This window comes from Podarcis filfolensis (assembly GCF_964270895.1).
Source record: "Podarcis filfolensis genome assembly, chromosome: 2".
NCBI classification, from domain to species: domain Eukaryota; kingdom Metazoa; phylum Chordata; class Lepidosauria; order Squamata; family Lacertidae; genus Podarcis; species Podarcis filfolensis.
In genome coordinates this window covers 102,085,558-102,097,334 of record NC_139605.1, presented here as the reverse complement: position 1 = coordinate 102,097,334, position 11,777 = coordinate 102,085,558, and the positions used below count along the sequence as shown (strand labels likewise).

The 11,777-nt window shown below is 42.8% G+C and overlaps 1 protein-coding gene across 29 annotated transcripts in view; it reads right to left on the bottom strand.

The window, feature by feature from the left end:
- Positions 1 to 11,777, bottom strand: part of BPTF (bromodomain PHD finger transcription factor) — a 66,474-nt gene that overhangs the window by 3,708 nt on the left and 50,989 nt on the right. For 17 of the 29 annotated variants that reach the window (XM_083598480.1, XM_083598470.1, XM_083598472.1 and 14 more), the window contains 5 exons: positions 10,746 to 11,107; positions 4,550 to 4,723; positions 3,412 to 3,604; positions 2,762 to 2,846; positions 232 to 418 (listed from right to left, as the gene is read on the bottom strand). In XM_083598480.1, the coding sequence (XP_083454606.1) occupies positions 232 to 418; positions 2,762 to 2,846; positions 3,412 to 3,604; positions 4,550 to 4,723; positions 10,746 to 11,107 (1,001 nt within the window). The remainder of the gene's footprint in view (positions 1 to 231; positions 419 to 2,761; positions 2,847 to 3,411; positions 3,605 to 4,549; positions 4,724 to 10,745; positions 11,108 to 11,777) is intronic. The other 12 variants (XM_083598474.1, XM_083598473.1, XM_083598485.1 and 9 more) reach the window with 1 other exon arrangement.

The window sequence follows — 11,777 nt, the reverse complement described above, 5'->3', positions numbered from 1 at the left end:
GATTTAAACAAAACTGCTCTGCCATTTCACGAGGATTGCACAATTGGTTTGACAAAACCTTAAGCTAGTCGTGCACTCGTTCTACGTTCACTGCTGAAGGTTTACTTTCACAGCAAAATGTGCGGGGAGAACCAGACATTTAAAAAGTTGAGCATATAAATTGTTAGCAATAAACATGTATGCCATGCACACTTAATAGAAAAGCGTGCTAAGGGGGAAATGGCTACTTACCTGCTTGCTTTGAATCCTTTTAGTTTCTGTACAAAGAATGATTCGAGAACCTCTGCACACTGATAAAAAGGGGAATCACTTGGATTGTAGTAACGACAGTTATCAAAAATTTTGGTCATGTCAGCCACAAACTCGGTCACCTTCTTGTAGTAACGTTTCAGTATTCTTTCTTCCATGGTGGAAAGGTCTTCAAAGTAAACAAAGGTGTTTTTTTAATTAAATAAAAAAAAATGTCAGTAACCTACAGAATTCATCTCATACACTGAAAACAAGTAAGAAAAGCAACACTTTATAACAGTTAGTAATAGGAAGGTGGAGTAGAGAACAGGATGGAGAAGGGGAGGGGAATGTATTATCATTAGCTACAAATATGCAGATTTTTAAGAAATCCATGAAGTCACTGTGGAGAATTTAATAAGCTCGCTGACATTCCTAATGGAGATCACTTGGTTTTTATACCCTTAATTTTCAGCTTTGGCTTTCCTCATTTTTTTATCACTCAAAGCAATTAGTGCACATAAACATGCTTAATTTGCAGCTCATCTACTCCTGCTGACTGCTCCCTATTTCAATTAATAACCTTGGTTGACTGCTTCAATTAGTTGTCACTGAAATGCACATGCAATCACACAAAGAGCAGACTGTGATGAAGGACCCAGTTCTGTAACTGCCATAGTAACAACCGAGGACGAAAGAAAGCGGCGAAAAGGAGAAAGAGGGTACGCGTACACCTTCTCGTCACAAGAAAATAGTGATAAATAATAGTCAGGAAATAGAAACATTTCTCAAATTCTACGTGAACAGTATTTCCTCAACATACACTTTCTATCACAAACTATGCAAAGCTTTTTTATTATTATTAAAAACTTGCTCTAGTGGAAGTCTTTGCACAGGCTTCTGCTAGTGGGACGTGTTAGTTGAATCCTGCAGTTTGAGTAGGAAATCAGATTAAAATATGCTTATGTAGGACCAAATTTATTCCTAATTCAGAATATAGAATTAGCACATGAACTTTAACTTATTTAGGGCACAACCTGCCAGACATTAGAGCTAGGCCAAGCACAGATGTAGATTTATCTATGTAACTAAGACTGCTTTACTCTAAGTTAACGGTGCTGTCACACAGATGTCCTGCTAGTGGTCTTTCAATAAGCTTCTGGTTGGCCACCGTGAGACCATGTTGCTGGCCTTTGGCCAGACCCAGCACGACTCTTCTTTTGTTCTTAACGCCAGGATCTCTGTTAGAAGACTTTAAGGCACTGGGGACAGGTTATTTGAAAGACCATGTTCTCTCACATTGTCTGTCACCTTTGCACTTCTGCCTTCACAGACACCACTGACTGGGCCACGGAAGAGGGCCTGATTTGGTGGTGGCATCTAGGACGAGGACATCCCTTCCACTCAAAGTTTGGTCGGCTCCGTGTTTTATAGCAAATACTCCAGACATCCTCATTTTGTCAGGATTTTGGGTTATTCTAACTTTGTACCCTACACTTACAAACGGCTTTCATGTTGCACTGTTTTCTAATTCTTAGTTATGCTTTATTACAATCTTGTTGCAATTTTAGTGTGTGTGTGTGTGTGTGTGTGTGTGTGTTTGTGTGTGTGTGTATTCAAACCATATGGTGAGCCACCATGGTGACCCTTGTAGTAGAAAAGTGGGATACAACTCTAACAATTTTTTAATTGGTTTTTAAACAAATACAAACGCAATAACCATTAAACACTTATTCAGCAGTACATCGAAGGGTGCATGTTTTATCCATTGTCTCTAGACATGCACTTACACATTCAACACTCAAACATAATTACTTAATGTAACAACTCCACTGAGAATGTTGAAAGGCTGGTATAAGAAAGTCTTGATTTTGGTCATTAACATAGTTAAAGAAAGGGGTCCACATTTCCTGGAAGGTGTCTCTCTTTGTTGTGCTTTTAACTGCTCTCCTGTGTCTGGTGAGACACTCAGAAATTGCTATATCCCAGATGTTATTTTTACAAATCTCTTTAAGGAATCTAAATCAGGGGTCAGCAAACTTTTTCACCACTGTCCCTCAGACCTTGTGGGGGGCCGGACTATTTTTTTTTGGGGGGGGGGGAATGAACAAATTCCTATGCCCCAGAAATAACCCAGAGATGCATTTTAAATAAAAGCACACATTCTACTCATGTAAAAATACGCTGATTCCCGGACCGTCTGCGGGCCAGATTTAGAAGGCGATTGGGCTGGATCCGGCCCCCGGGCCTTAGTTTGCCTACCCATGATCTAAATAAATACATCATTTTGCTCCGTCGTAAACTACAGAGCCGTATGAAAATTTCTTTGGCTGCCATTTTTTGCAGTGACTAGGCAGTAAGTCCCACTGAATGCAATGGCACATACTTCCAAGTATACATGAACAAGATTGTTTCTTTGGATCTACCCTTCTGTGTGGTGAGCATATCCTGGATAACAGATCTGTCAATGAAAGGCAGCATATGTGCACTGCACATTCGTGACTGTAATCAAATCACGTGGGAATACACTTACCCATCGGTTCTTTGATAACACCGTAATAATCTGGAGCATCATTGGGATCTACTGGTTCTAGGAATGGCCATGCCATCTTGTGAGCCTGTTAGGAAAAGGAGATATTCAGTTCAAAATTCACTTCATTCATTAATATGAACCCCATTTCAGCCCAAGTGTAGTGGGCTGGATCGACTGTTGGCTGTTCCACAAACAAATGGGCTCCTTCCATTCACTGATGCTACTCAGAACCAGCAGAGGCTCCAGCTAAAGAAGAAGGGGGAGGAGAGATTATCTTTGCTGATTCCCTTTATCCTACACTATCTCACATGCTGTTTCTGAGCAGCTTCTTGGAAGCAGAGGGAGATGCAAGAATCTGCAATAATTGTCTTCCCCTTCCTACAGTGGAGCATCACTAAGCAGAAACCAGGATCCAACTCTGTGTGTCTGAACTGCATGGCGTTGGGAAGGGATGTATGAGGAGATATTTATAATTTTGGGCAATTGCTACCTACTAAGTGACCTGCTCTGACTTCAGAGGGAGTTTGATGTCCTCAAGAGTGCTTTTCAATTCCATGCATTTAATGAAATTCCATTGCCAAAAGATGTATTAGAACCGAATTTAAATATGCTGGGGGACTAAATTAAAATGAACCAAGTCTGGTCCTTACCTGTAATGACCGTAGCACTCTCTTCAGCCCCTCATAATCTTTATCAGTCAAGGGACTGAGTACTGTCATGGCATCTTCAGTTGACTGACATTGCGGACAGACATACTCATCAATGAGGTCTGCCTCACTTTGCAAAATACCAACGCAACGTCCATGATACCAGTTCTGACACCGGTCACAGCCAATGTAAAATCTGCAAGATCCCAAAAAAACCAGTTAACCTTTTCATGAAAATATTCCACTGGTCAGAAATCTAAACCGAATTTGCCTCTCGAATTTGAAATGAAACATGCTATAAATGCTAATCAAGCTACATGTTTACTGAAATAATTGTAACAGCATTCAATTGTGAAGAAAAATTACCAAAAACCACCAGAATGCCTATATTACGCAAATCCAATTGAAAAAACACGTAAACGTGATAGGCCGTATAGTAACAATTGCAAGGCTATTTACTCAAAACTACTTTTCAAAAATTAGATACAGCTTCTTATAATACCATTAAAAGAAGAAGTATCTAATTTCTGAAAAGTAGTTTCGAAGAAACATTACCAGCATCAACAACATTTAATCTCAAGCAATTGAATTATCTACAGACCGTAATAACTTGCAAAGCTGAAAGAAACAAAAGTGAAGCCAGAAATCATACATTTTGCATTTGCAAACAGAGGTGTTACCAAAAGTAATAGTTTGCCCAACTATTTTTTAATATATCTATATTCATTTAAAAAAGGTAATTCAGAGTCCTGCAACATATTAAAGGGGTACTCATAACAGACTTAATACCACTCAGATACCCGTACCATATTCAGTTTAAACAAAGCATAACTTTAATTGCAGTAAGTTAGGAACTTCTACTAGCTATTGTATTTTGTAGGAAATGTGTTGTAACAAATCAGTAAAATTTGCCTGCTTTAGAATATTAACTTGTTTTATTAGAAATACTGCAAACCCCACTTTTCCTGAAAGTCAAACATTCATCATTTTGAGCAACATTTCATATATTTTTTTTAAAAAGTCACATCACTAGATACAACATATGTGGAACAATATTTCTTTTTTGTTCAAGAAACACATTACCAAACTCAGAGCAGTTTGCTACCTATATATTAAATAAGAGGTTCTTGTCAGAACTCACTGTGACTCATCATAAGGTGTTCTGCAGATACAGTATAATTCCTCACTGCTGCCCTCTTGTGCCCGTTTACACTCATTACAGATGTACACATCCATTTTCTTAGCCTCCTTTTCTGTGATGCCAACACATTCTCCATGATACCAGTTAGTACAAAGATCACAGCCAATATAGAACCTAAAAGTATTTACAATGAAAATGACAATGTAATTGTCATTTCAAATGGCATGGCACTTGCTAACCTGATTCCCTGAAACGTTCTGATTTCATTTTCCTAACTACATCAACCTAGCCTTCCAAAGCTAACCTCTGAAGCTAATGCGGTGGACATAGTTCTTTAGGGCCTGGTTCAATAAACAGTTGTATTTCTTAGAAAAACAGGTTGGTTGAATTCTGAAATATGCGAATGTCTCAACTGTGAATGCACAAACACAAGGCCAAAGAAAAAGATATTCATTTTCAAAACTGTGCAGCTAAGAAGCCACTTAAATAGAGGCTAATTTTGTAAGATTTGAAAATGTCTATCTCCATTTTAAAAAACAAAGCACAGACACAACTGGAAGTTAACAGGTACACTAAAAAGAGCATGCATACCAGCCATGTGTAAAATACATATTGGTATAACATGACATGAAGGAAAATGGGACAAGTGGATGTAAGTTTTAAAATTTCTAAGAAACAGCCTGAAATTGGTGGAACTTGACTCTTTAAAACTGAAAGGCTATTCCTTCAATAATGTAAATTCTCAAGACAACACTGTGTGACAGATCAAGTATGGTATGGTTAAGGCATGAAGTAAAAAAAACCCACACAATTCTGCACGCATCTCTTTCACACTGGCAATTTTGCAAGTCGATATCATTTGACTGCATCTAAACTCAAATGCGACTACCAAAGTTATGGAGGAAAAAGAGCCACGTCTGTGGCATACCGTGTCAAACCACAGTCTGACGCTCCAATTCTTTCCCATTCGTCCTGGTTGGGGGCAAACCATATATCCAAAACTAGGTTGGAGGGGTGGAGAGGTACTGTGCGCCTCGAAACAAGAAGGGAGAGAAGGAAGGAAAATGCAGCCAGTACGGGAAGGAGCATGTTGATTCTTAAGGGCGATTCTAAGCTCGTTCATGTGCCACCAAAGCTGGTTTGGTGTTACATCTTGAATGAGCTTCTATCTCGAAGCTAATTTGAGTACGCCTTCAGGGCGCCCTCTCCTCGTGCACCATGTTAACATTTTATTAACGTTATGGGCTGAATTCCTGCAGACTGATCGGCTCCAACACAAAACATTGCTGCACAGCAATGCTTAGTATATATTCTGTTCCCTATCCCCAGCTCATAAAAAGGTTACTCCCCCCCCAAAATAGCTTGGAATTTATTTACTACGGCTTCAATGCTCTCTTTGTAGCATTGTTGAGGAACTTCTCCACTTTAATAATAATAACAAATTTTTATTTATACCCCACCCTCCCCAGTCAAAGCTGGGCCCAGAGCGGCTAACAACAGTAAAATAATACAGCATTCTAAAATCAATTCATTATAAAATCAGTTCAAATCAAATTGATGGCAACCACTGGGCTAGAGTTCTGTGAAGAATTACCAAAGGAGGGAGTCAGGCTGTGCCTTGGCCAAAGGCGTGGTGGAACAGCTCTGCCTTGCAGGCCCTGCGCAAAAAATGTCAAGTCCCGCAGGGCCCTAGTCTCTTGTGACAGAGCGTTCCACCAGATCAGAGCCACAGCCGAAAAAACCCTGGCTCTGGTTGAGGCCAGCCTAACCTCCCTGTGGCCCGGGACCTCCAAGATGTTTTTTGTTTGAAGACCGTAAGGTCCTCCGTGGGACATACCAGGAGAGGCAGTCCTGTAGGTACAAGGGTCCTAGGCTGTATAGGGCTTTAAAGGTTAAAACCAGCACCTTAAACCTGATCCTGTACTCCACCGGGAGCCAGTGCAGCTGGTATAGTACTGGGTGAATGTTATCCCGCAGCGAGGACCCTGTAAGGAGTCTTGCCGCAGCATTCTGCACCTGCTGGAGTTTCTGGGTCAGTCTCAAGGGCAGCCCCACGTAGAGTGAGTTACAATAATCCAGTAATTTTTAAAGCGATATCTCAGTTCACCACCTTTACTCCTGGCTTGCCTTCCACTGCTGCCACAACAGAACATCTACTGAGCCTAAAGAAACAGTTTTGCTACAGGATGGCCAGGCATACACACCACAAGGACTGCTAATACCAATACACTATGGCTTGGATCCAGGCAGCATGAGTGGAACTCTGTTCACACAGTGGGGCTTCTCTACCTTCTCCTCCTCTGAGCACCCCACCCACTCAATTCTGGATAAGTCCCCTCCCCATCAGGAGCAGCAGAGAGGCAGCAGTAGAAAGAATGCCCCATCACGAGAGCAGAATTGCTCTGTATGCAAGCCTATGGCTCCTGGTAGATTTGCTTCTCTTACGTTCTGTCAACCTCTGAGAAGACTGAGAACGTTAAGGCTATGGGCTTGAACTGAAAGAAGCCTCATCCCTACGCTTAGCATAATTCTAGCATAAAAACATATACAGAATGTGGTATGAATCGTCAGCTCTCTTCCATGCAATCACTGAAACTTGATTTTTAAAAAAAATAATCCAAAGTAACAAAACGGCTTGACTAAAAATTTAATAACCTTCAATTCGTAAATACCAATGCTGCTGTTCCATTTGTGCAGAAGGATTCTGCTTGAGCAACAAGGCGCACCACTTCTCTCCCCTGGTGTCCCCTGCACACTCCCAAAACCTGTTCCATAAGGTTGGGAGGTGGCCTCTGGAGCAGGTTTTTGGGGCACGAGGGAAGAGAAGAGAAAGGGAAGTCACGTTGCACAAGGAACTCTGTTCACGCAGTGCTGGATCCAACCCTAGCTGACCTACTCACAAACGGAGTAAGTTCAGAGTTGGAGTGGAGAATGAAACACCCTTCTAATTGTTTTGAACTGCAAGGGAGAAACTACCTTATTTGTAGAAATGCATTAAAAATGCTGAAAAATCCGAGATCTACTCCTAAGACTAGGTCCATTAAAATTAATAACACGATAGAAAGGATCCGGGTTTGGTGGCTCATGCTCAGGCTTAACAAAAAAAATGCTTTTTCACACACATGGTGGAATTACAGTGGTGCCCCGCAAGACGAATGCCTCGCTAAACAAAAAACCCGCAAGACGAAAGGGTTTTCCGATTTTTTAGTGGCTTCGCAAGACGAATTTCCCTATGGGCTTGCTTCACAAGACGAAAGCCCATTGGGAAATCTCCGGGGACAGCGGGGAAGTGCAGCGCGCCTTCTCCTCTGTTCCCGGACCTGTCCTGAAGGCTTGCGGTGGGAGGTCCGGGAAAAGAGGAGAAGGCGCGCAGCGCTTCTCCTCTGTTCCCGGGGCTTGCGGTGGGAGGAGGGTTTTTCCTCCCCACCGCCAACATTCAGAACAGCATTCTGAATGTTGGCGGTGGGGAGGAAAGCCCTCCTCCCACCGCAAGCCTTCAGGACAGGTCCAGGAACAGAGGGGAAGGCGCGCAGAGGAGAACAGAGAACAGGCGCGCAGGGCTCTCTAAGCTGCGGATAGCAGCCTGCTGCCCCGCGCGAGGGGCGCTCTGCTTAAGAGCGCCCCTCGCGCGGGGCAGACATTCGCAGCTTGGTGAGCCCTTCAGGACTTCCCCGCAGGGCTCTCCAAGCTGCGGATAGCAGCCTGCTGCCCCACACGAGGAGCACTCTTAAGCAGCGCGCCCCTCGCGCGGGGCAGCAGGCTGCTATCCGCAGCCTAGGCAGCCCTGGGGGAACTCTTCTGAAGGCTGGCGGCGGGAGAAGGGCTTGTTTTCCCACCGCCAGCCTTCAGAAAGCTGTTCTGAAGGCTGGCGGTGGGGAGAAAAGTCCTTCTCCCCCCGCCAGCCTTCAGAAGAGGTCCGGGGACAGACTGTCCCCGGACCTGGTCTGAAGGCGGTCTCCATAGGAACGCATTAATTGATTTTCAATGCATTCCTATGGGAAACCGTGCTTCGCAAGACGAAAAACTCGAAGAAGAAAAAACTTGCGGAACGAATTAATTTCGTCTTGCGAGGCACCACTGTAATTTCAAATATGCCACCTCAGCCACATGGTTTCACTATGCTGCATTTTACAATACCGTACTTTTCCGTCTATAAGACGCCCCCATGTATAGGAACCCCCTATTTTGGGGGACTCAATTTTAAGAAAATGAGGGGAGATGGCCCAAAGTTGTTGAGCTTCTCCCCCCCCTCCACAGCTGCACACGGGAAACACCCCCTAGATTGTTTCCCGCGCGCAGCGGCATAGGGGGAAGTTGCGCGCGCGCCGCTTCTCTCCCCCATGCCACTATCCGTGTATTGGACAACTCCAGTTTTTTGACACAATTTTTGAGTCAAAAAACCTCATCTAATACATGGAAAAATACAGTAATAAGTTCTAATAAAGAAACATTAGGCTGCATCATGTTGTTGTGCCACTGCCAGCAGTTCTAACTAAACTGATTTGTGAAGCTGTTAACTCTTAAATCGCAGTAAAAGGCTCATTTGCTCATTCTGCTATAAAGCACCTGCAATCGTTTAATTCCTTTTGCTCACTGTAGTCCAGAGGAAGAAAAAACAAACAAAAAACCATATGGCTGAAATTCCAGCCTATGTTAAAATGCAGTACTGCACTGCATTGTGTCCCTCTCCTCAGAGAAGGCTCTTTGCTCCAGCAGATCTTTTGATGAACTAAAGCGGGAGAAGTGATTTTTAAATTAATTTTTGCAAATCCCCCCTTTCTTTTGCAGCCCCTGGTACTACTTCCCATATTTTTCTGGAGGGTTCCTCTGCAGTATGTTAGGGGACAGGGCGGGGAGGCAGCATTCAGGCAGCAGAGGGAAGGAGAAATCAGCAAGACACTCTGTACCCTAAGTTCAAGGAACCGTCTGCTGGACTGAAGAGCCTTTCTTGTGAGCGGAGGGACACAACTGGATAAAACGGAACAAGACTCTACCTTAATATGATGATCATTCATAAAGCTTTGCTCTAAAGATGGGAACAAGAAATGGCAGACTGGGGACTTGTGACTCCCACAAATTTAGCACAGCTACAGCGGCTTAGTAAAAAGTCTAAAGTTGGCCTGGCAATGAATACCAGAGACTGGAGCAGGACAAGACTCAGAAATGAATGCTTCACTTTGGTACCATAACCAGAGATGAATTGCCGATTTTGATCTATTTAGTAAAAGTGAATTCTGTGAACAGAGCACAGTTTCACTAAAAGGACCTTTTAGGTGGTACTGACTTTTACTGGTTCTCAAACTCTAATGAGCTACAAGTCCAAGCTATTTCTGTCCATCCCACCCTAATGTTTTCTCCATTACAGTCGTACCTTGGTTCTCAAAGGTAATCTGTTCCGGAAGTCTGTTTGACTTCTGAAGCATTCGAAAACCAAGGCATGGCTTCTGATGGGCTGCAGGAGCTTCCTGCACTCAAACAGAAGCTGCGTCGGATGTTCAGCTTCCAAAAAACTTTGGAAAGCCGGAACAATTACTTCCGGGTTTTCGGCATTTGGGAGCCAAAATGTACGAGTACCAAGGGTTTGAGAACCAAGCTACGACTGTGTAGAACTCTCCCTTTCCTTGTTTAGTATTATTATTAAGTTGAACATATTTTATATAGAACTGCAGTTTCCATTTTGTTAAGTGCCTTCAGCTTCTAAAATACCAAATCTTAAAAGTCTGAAAAAAGGTATTAAATAATCTAAGAAGAAATAAACACTTAAAAAAATGTACTGCAGCACAGTAACTTGGACTCTATGTAAACTACAGAAGAAATGCTTCTCCCCTGTGCAGAAATCTCTTTGCGGGATGTCCAGAGCCTGTTGAAGAGAAGAAGACTGGCCTATAATCCCTTTCTTCCAAAGCAGAGGCATAAAGACAAAGGAAAGAATAAAAGCAAAATAAAGGATGTGCAATGTGAGACATCATATAATGGAAACATGCAAATAGATAAAATATGAATCACAAAAACTAACAGACTGGTATTTAGAAATACAATCCTGAGTGCTTACATCTTCAGTACCTTCCCAGTGACCGTATAGACAACTGATATATACATATATACAACCCCATTTCTGGTAATCTCCCACAACTACTAACTAAATGCTAAAACTAAACTAAGTATAACACAAACACCTTTAAGATCCACTACTCACTTAGATTCATCATAAGGCGTCTTGCAGATGCAGTAAAGCTTGGTGTCCTTCTTGGATTCCTTTGAGGTAGTAGATATCATTTTCTTTTTCTTCGATTTAGAAGACGAGGACTCTTTCTCTTCCTCTCGTTTTCTCTTATGGGATGAAACGGGTGTCGTGACCGTGGTTGTCGATGCAACATTGGTACTGTGTGGTGGTGGTGGAGGAGGAGGTGGTGGTGGAGGTGGAGGAGGAGGAGGAGGAGGAGGTGGTGGTGGTGGAGGTGGTGGTGGTACTGCTGCTGCGGCAGCAGCGGCGGCGGCAGCTGCCTGCGCCTTTTCTTTCTCTCTCTTAATTTTTGCCAGGTCTTTCTTTAGCTCTTCCTAAGTGAAATTAAAAGCAAAGGAACAGCAAACATGGACAGTTAATTACAAGGTCAATCTAGATATACGCCATTAAACACACGGAGCTAGTCGCTCCTGCTGTGTATGCAAGTTTTCTGCATAGCTGTCAACTTTCAGATTTGAAAATAAGGGATCAGCAGCCTCGAAAATAAGGGATCAGAAGCCTCACCTGTCCCAGGGACAGTCTACGGGATATCTAACAATCTGGGATAGCAGCAGGAAATGGCACTAGAATAAGGGAATTTCCCGCAAAAAAGGGGAAGGTTGACAGCTATGGTTTTTTGTATGGGTGGTGAAGATTTCGCACGGGGGTTCTGGTCCTGGCCCCTGTGAGCGTCGGTGGAGCACATATAAGCATACTCCACCCCTTTCTGCCTTCCTCCAGGTCCAAAAAGACCTGCGCATCAATTGGATGTGCCTAAAATAGTCGCCACATTTACTATGATACTGTGAGCTGCCCTGCGTAGAATTTATTAGACCACAGCATTTGTGGACTTCTGCATTTCCATAATGTTGTTTAATGGGTATTTATACTTTGTAAACGGCTTAGAGGTCTGTTCTGGCATTAAGAGGTAAATTAATTAATGATTAGGGGGATGCCAAAGCTCTGTCAAGAAATCAGAAATCAGTTTGCTACCAAAGAAGAGAA